Here is a 7,484-nt window from a genome sequence, read left to right as displayed (position 1 = left end):
ATTGTAAATTTTGGTCAATGACATGAGACAAAGTATATGTGAACTGCTGTATGAAAAGTGAATTTACTCTGTAAATCTTCACCCAAATCAAAATAAAATTAAAATAAATAAATAAATAAATAATATAAGGAGCAGGAAAAAATCTGAAGATGAACAATAGAGCAGCTAGACTCTGTCACTGGAAAAAGAATTAATCCCATGTTTATGTGCTTTAACTCTTTCTGATTGATTTGCACACAGTAAGTAAACCAGTAAAACCAAGCTCACTGCTGTCAAGTCGGATCCAACTCATAGTGACCCATCCTTGCGTTTCCGAGGCAGTATCAAAAGAAGTAGATTGCCCAATCTTCCTTTCAAGGAGTGGCTGATGGGTTTGAACCACTGACTTCTGGTTAGCAGTCAAATGCCTTAGGCACTAGGCTACCAGAACTCCCATACAGTAGGTAATCAATACTTGTTGATATGATTTAATTTGTGTCTCCTTTAGGAGAGCATATTTTACCAGCTGCAGACTAAATGATTTAATGTAACTCTTGTATGTACTTTTCCTCATTAGAATTTATCAATGTGAGATTTTAGAATATATAAGCCTTATGGAGTATACCTCAACATAAAGAAAACAAAAATCCTCACAACTGGAACAATAAGTAGCATCATGATAAATGAAGAAAAGATTGAAATTGTCAAAGACTTCATATTGCTTGGTTCTACAATTGATGCCAATGAAAGCAGCAGTCAGGACATCAGACAACATATAACACTGGGCAAATCCACTGCAAAAGACCTCTTTCAAGTGCTGAAGAGCAAAGATGTCTCCTTGAGGACTAGTATGTGCCTGACACAAGCCATGATATTTTCAACTGCCTCATATGCATGTGATAGCTGGACAATGAACAAGGAAGACCAAAGAAGAATTGATGCTTTTGAGTTGTGGTGCTGGTGAAGAATGCAGAGAGTACCGTGGACTTCTAAAAGAACTAATAAATCTGTCCTGGAGGAAGTGCAGCCAGAATGCTCCTTGGAAGCGAGAATGGCCAGATGTCCTCTCACCTATTTTGGTCATGCTATCAGAAGGGACCATTCCCTGGAGAAGGATGTCATGCTTGGTAAGGTGGTGGGGTCGACAAAAGAGGGAAAAGCCCTCAACAAGATGGGTTGACACAGTGGCTGGGGCAATGGGCTCAAGTATAGCAGGAATCACAGAGGTGGTGCAGGACCAGGTAGTGTTTCGTTCTGCTGTGCATAGGGTTGCTATGAGTCGGAGACAACTTGATGGCACCTAACAACAACAATAATCCTCACCCAGGAAGTTTGTAAAAAATGCTGACTCTTGAGCATCCTGTGGCCTGTGGAATCAGACCTTCTAGAACAGGAACAGGGAATAGGCATCTGAAACAGTCACCCCAGGTGGTTTTAATGCCAAAGAAAGTGAGGACCATTACTTAAACTGCAGTCAGTCTTAACCAAATCAGAGCCAAATGATCATTTAAATGTTACCACCTGCCCTAATATAGCTTTGTCAATTTTGTTAGAAATTGGAGGGAAAACATTCTTAGAAGAGAGACAGATGTCAAAAGAAAGGCCTAATAAAATAAAATATATGAGTACACTCACCTGTTTTGAGCGTGGTATGGAAAAAGGGTGAACTCCATGGCTGCCAATACCTGTTACCTGCTGCTTGACATCTCACTTGAAACATGTACTTAGCGTTTGGCTCCAGGTAGAAATCCGATTGTTGTGCATATGTAAAATTGGTGTCAAATCTTTTAACCTAAAACAGATGAATAACAATAGAAAAATGATGCAATGTGCTTCTAAAATTAACAATATTCCATTTAGCAGAAATCTATGCAGCACCTACTATGTTCCAGGCACTCTTCCATACCCTGGAAAAACAAAGAAATAGATACTTTATACAAAACATAACCATAAAACATTCAAATTCACATTATAAACATGATAAGTGAAATACATATTTTTGGTACTTGATAATTCCCAAATTTTGAAGTCTCAAGAAAACTCAAAATGTAATATATTCTTAATTTTGAAAGGGCTGATTTTAATGGAGTGGGGACAAAACCAAAACCTAAACTCAACCCCATCGAGTCAATTCTAACTCAGAGTGACCCCCATTGGGTTTCCGAGGCTATAAATCTTTGTGGAAGTAGATTGCCCCATCTTCCTTCTGCAGAGTAGCTGGTGGGCTTGAACCACCAACCTTCTGGTTAGCAGCCACATGACTTATCCATACACGACAAGGGACTAAACTCAAGTGTTTCAATCAGTCTCTCTCTCTCTGTGTTGGATATTTAGATCAATAGTTCTTCCTACATGATAAAATAATTTCACTTGCTAATGATGACTTTTGAAAAAAAAATTACTCATAAACTAAGCTGTTAAAAACCAAAAAACCAAACTCACTGCCCTCAAGTCGGATCCGACTCATGGCGACCCCCTCTTGGGTTTCTGAGATGGTATCACTGTGGAAGTAGATCCTCTAATCTTCCTTCTGAGGAGTGGCTGGGGGGTTTGAACAACCAGCCCTCTGTTAGCAGTCAAATGCTTTAGGCACTTATTCTAGGTTTTTACAGTATTATAAGCAAGAATAGCCAGACTGCCTCTCACCTATTTTGGTCATGTTGTCAGAAGGGACAAGTCCCTGGAGAAGGGTATCATGCTTGGCAAAGTAGAGGACAAGCAAAAAGGGGAAGACCCTCAATGAGATGGCTTGGCACAGTGGCTGCAACAATGAACTCAAGCACAGCATGGCTTGTGAGGGTGGTACAGGACTGGCAGTGTTTTATTCTGTGGTACACAAGGTCACTATGAGTCAGAATTGACTCAACAGCACCTAACAACAATAACAGGGCCTTATATAAATGTGTGTGTTTGTGACAGAGGGAAAAAAAAAAAACAAAAAACATTTAAGGATGTTGAACTGTAAAAAATCCAAAAGAAGAGGAACAAGAAAATAGAAGAGAAAAAAAAAAATCTATGAATTATTTTCTGGGGTGATCTATCTGCCACACAACCTACTATAAAACATAATGAAAAACAACCCCAAACAAGCTGGGTTAGTTGAGAGAGAGAAAAGAAGACATTTGTCCAGCCCCTTCGGTAAGTTGTAGCAAGTGATTTACTGAGGAAAGCATGTTTAAAAGGTAAACATAAAACATGTCTAGAAATGCATCTATGCTGCAACTGGGAAAAATAACAGACATTCGTGAAGAGAAAGTCAAAACTACCAAGATTAAAAAGAAAAAGAAAAAAAACAAAACAAAACCAAGGTATCAACCTCATTCAGGATTCTTCTACTAAAAGCAAATCTTAACATAAATCTTTAAAACATGCTATGCATTAAAATGTAAAACGCATGCAAATATTTGTGTAAGTTGTGGGAATGTCGAGTTCCCTCAAAGATATCATTCAGAATCTCCATAAGTCACATCTCTACCCTTGGTGTTGAGAATCTTCTGCTGTGTAAATATGGGGAGTTTTTACTTATTTTGTCAAAGTTTGACTTTCAAATGCACTCTACCTCATTTTAGCTTTTCTTGTAAGAGTGTTGTTATTCTCCAATGTGGCTCTTGCCATATGTTTATAGATAAGCCCTTAATACCCTCTAGTATAGCCAGAATTTCAAAACAGAATGAAAATTTTTACAAAATTGTTAACAGAGGTGTTTCTACAATGCAGCATAGCAGGTGACTGCTTAGGGCCTTATACACACAAAAAGCCTCAAGATAATACCTTTGGAAGACAAATAGCACTGAGAGAGCTGGACCATTTCTTATGCTGTTTTCCCATAAGTGCAGTTTTTGTAGTGATACAAGCAAACCCTGCATGTGTTTTCATTATTTTTAAGGGAGCAATGGAGGCATTTCATCAGCACAATCCACTAATTAGACATTGTTCATTATTTACTTGGACTAAATTTTTAAAATAGGTATTTCCTTTGTAAAATATAACCTATGCCCATTATTTCACCAGTAGTGGTTACCAGCACAATCCACTCTTCTGTGACCTGTGCATCACAAGTCAATGGGATACTCAAGTGACAAATGAATTCAATCCAACTGAACTACACAGTGACACCTTGCCCCCACCAGCCACCCACCAGAGTTCTCTCTTATTGTTGCTATCAAGCACATGAAAGAAAACTGCAAGAGTCACTGAAGGAAACAATTGAAAATGTATATTGCCTATGGTGAATGATTAATGACTAGTAATGAGGTTATAGGGAGCCTGGGTGATGCAGTGGTTAAAGTGCTTGGCTACTAACTGAAAGATTTGAATCCACCAGCCACTTCACAGGAGAAGGACAAGGCAGATCTGCATCCATGAAGATTACAAGCTTGGAAACCCTATGGAGCAGTTCTACTCTGTCCTATAGGGTCGCTGTGAGTGAAAATTGACTCAATAGCAGTGGGTTTGGTTTTTCAGTTTTTGATGAAATGATAGCCATTAAGGGAAAAGTCCCTGTGCAAAGAAACTATGACAAGGGCAGAACTTTGAATCCGATTTAGTGAAAAAGAAAAACTGATGATGAAAATTCACAAGGAGACAAGTTGCTTGCATTAAAGTAGTTCTCCAGACCCTGTTTTGTACTAATTGTTTGGGTAAAGGAGAAAGAGAATTCAAAAATTTCAATCTTGGATATCCCATCAATAACCCCTTTTGAATGTCTATATAGGGAGTAGGATTTCAAGAACTAGAACTACCTTTTATAGGAGTTAATTTCTATTTAAAACTTCAGTTCTGAAGAGGAAAGTGTTTGGAAACTTAGTCTCTATTAGTTTGAGGTTCCTTTTTCCATAGAGTTGCATTTAAGCTCTGGGGAGCATCCTTAGGTGGAGGGAAGGAAAATCTCCAGCCTATCAAGGAAGTTCAATAATCCCTGCTTCTCCCTACTCCCAAACTGGGGCATGACCCAAAGAGAAGGGTCCCTTTTCAGAAACCCACCAGTGTCTGAACTATTTTGGTCTCCCTCCCCAATCTCCTCCTCTTTTGGTCCAGGCAGACTACAGCTTCTTTACGTTGTATGTCATTAGGGAAGACCAATCACTATTAAAGGGTATCATGGTTGGTAGAGAGTCAGTGGAAATGAGGGAAACCTTCAATGAGATGAATTGACACAATAGCCACACCAATAGACACAAATATACCAATGATCATGAATGTGGCACAGGACTGGGCAACCTTTCATTCTGTTACACTTCATGTCACTGGGAGTCAGAGTCAACTCGACATCAACTAACAATAGTATGTTCATCTAGTTTTTGGCAGAGGAGAGAAGGGTAGTGGTGATTGAGAGACCTAGTTGTCATTAATCATATGTCCTTCTAAATCTTTTGTCTTAAACCAGTTATTTAGACTTTTGAAATGCAAAAGTCAAAGACTTGGTCCTTTGCTGTCTGCCTCATGTTCTATCAATCCTTCCCTACAAATGACAGATGGTTCAGAGTCTAGCTCAGAGGTCTGCAACTATGGCCTGTGTAGTATTTCTATTTTTAAACCATTGGGAAAAAAATAGTTCATGATTCATAGAATTTATATAAAATTCAAGTTAGCATCCAAAAATAAAATTTTATTGGGACATAGTCACAATTATTTATGTACTGTCTATGTCTCCTTTCACAGTATAAATACAGAGTTGAGTAGTTGAGACAAAGCCCTATGGCCTGAAAAGTCTAAAAGATTTACAATTTGGACCTTTGCTGATCCCCTCGTTTATCTTAATTGGAGAAATGAGTAATTATTACTCTGTTTACTTGAATTTTCAGCCAGGATTCCACTAAAGATTAATAATAACAGATAATGTTTAAAAATACTATCTGCATTAGCAAGATATCATAAAAATGAATGGTGATAAGAAATAAGATTATGGAACAGCCTTGCCCTCCAGCAGCTCATGTTAAAAGATGAGGAAATAGACATGTACACAAGTAAGTATCCACAATGTGCCAAATTCTGTTGTTGCTGTTAGCTGCAGTTAAGTCAACTTTGACATGGTGCCACTATGCACAACAGAATTGGACTGTTGTGATCCATAGAGTTGTCACTGGCTAATTTTCGGAAATAAATCATCAGTTCTTTCTTCCTAGACTATCTTAGTCTGGAAGCTCTGCTGAAACCCATTCAGCATCACAGCAACATTCAAGCCTCCACTGACAGATGGGTGGAAGTTACACCTGAAGTGGATTGGTCTGGAATTTAACCCAGGTCTTCCACATGGAAGGCAGGAATTCTACTACTGAACCACTACTTCCCTTGTTGTTGTTAGATGTCATCAAGTTGGTTCCTTCTCATAGTGACCCTATGTACAACAGAACAAAACTCTGCCTTCTCCTGCCCCGTCCTCATAATTGTTGCTATGTTTGAGCCCATTGTTGCAGCTACGATGTCAACCCGTCTCATTAAGCATCTTCTTTATCACTGACCCTCTACTTTACTAAGCATGATATCCTTTTCCAGGGACTGGTTCCTCCTGAGAATATGTCCAAAGTACATGAGCTGAAGTCTCTCTGTCCTCACATCTAAAGACCATCATGGCTATACTTCTAAGACAGATTTGTGTTCTTCTTGAAGCCCATGATATATTCAATATTATTCACCAACATCACAATTAAAGGCATCAATTCTTATTTGATCTTTCTCATTCACTGTCCAGCTTTTGTGTGCATATGAGGCAACTGAAAATATCATGGCTTGGATCAGGTGCAACTTAGTCCTCAAAGTGACATATTTCCTTTTAACATTCTTTTAACTTTTTTTTTTTTTTTTTAGCAGATTTGCCCTGTGCAAGACTATGTTTGATTTCTTGACTGCTGCTTTCGTAGGTGTTGATTGTGGACCCAAGTAAAATGAAATCCTTGACATCTTCAATATTTTTTCCGTTTATCATGATGTTCCTTATTGTCCCAGTTGTGCATATTTTTGTTTTCTTTATGTTTAGGTGTAATCCATACTGAAGACTGTAGTCTGATCTTCATCAGTAAATGTGAAGTCCCCTTCACTTTAAGCAAGGTTGTGTCATCTGCGTATAACAGGTTGTTAATAAGTCTTCCTCCAATCCTGATGCCACATTCTTCTTCATATAGTAGAGCTTCTCAGATTATTTGGTCAGCATACAGATTGAATAAATATGGTGGAAGGATATAACCCTGATGCACACCATTCTTAATTTTAAAGCAGTTAATATTCCCTTATTCTGTTTGAATCACTGCCTTTCATCTATGTACAGGTTCCTCATGAGCATAATTAAGTGTTCTAGAATTCCCATTCTTCACAATGTCATCCATAATTTGTTATGATCCACAGTTGAATGTCTTTGCATAGTCAATAAAACACAGGTAAACAGCTTTCTGGTATTCTCTGCTTTCAACCAAGAACCATTGGGCATTAGCAATGATTCATCTCATTCCATGTCCTTTTCTGAATTGGGTTTGAATTTCTGGCAGTTCTCTGTCAGTGTACAGCTGCAA

General features: G+C 38.3%; 1 protein-coding gene across 1 annotated transcript in view; it reads right to left on the bottom strand.

Annotated features, from left to right (window-relative positions):
- The window catches only part of IL23R (interleukin 23 receptor), a 130,975-nt gene that overhangs the window by 65,291 nt on the left and 58,200 nt on the right, over positions 1-7,484 (bottom strand). The window contains exon 6 of the mRNA XM_007959338.1: positions 1,615-1,771. Coding sequence (XP_007957529.1) covers positions 1,615-1,771 — 157 coding nt within the window. The remainder of the gene's footprint in view (positions 1-1,614; positions 1,772-7,484) is intronic.

Source organism: Orycteropus afer, unplaced genomic scaffold (genome assembly GCF_000298275.1).
Source record: "Orycteropus afer afer isolate SDZICR_OR568_19922 unplaced genomic scaffold, OryAfe1.0 scaffold00016, whole genome shotgun sequence".
In the NCBI taxonomy this organism is placed as follows: domain Eukaryota; kingdom Metazoa; phylum Chordata; class Mammalia; order Tubulidentata; family Orycteropodidae; genus Orycteropus; species Orycteropus afer.
Note: the sequence above shows the minus strand (reverse complement) of the source record. Positions and strands in the feature narration are given on the sequence as shown.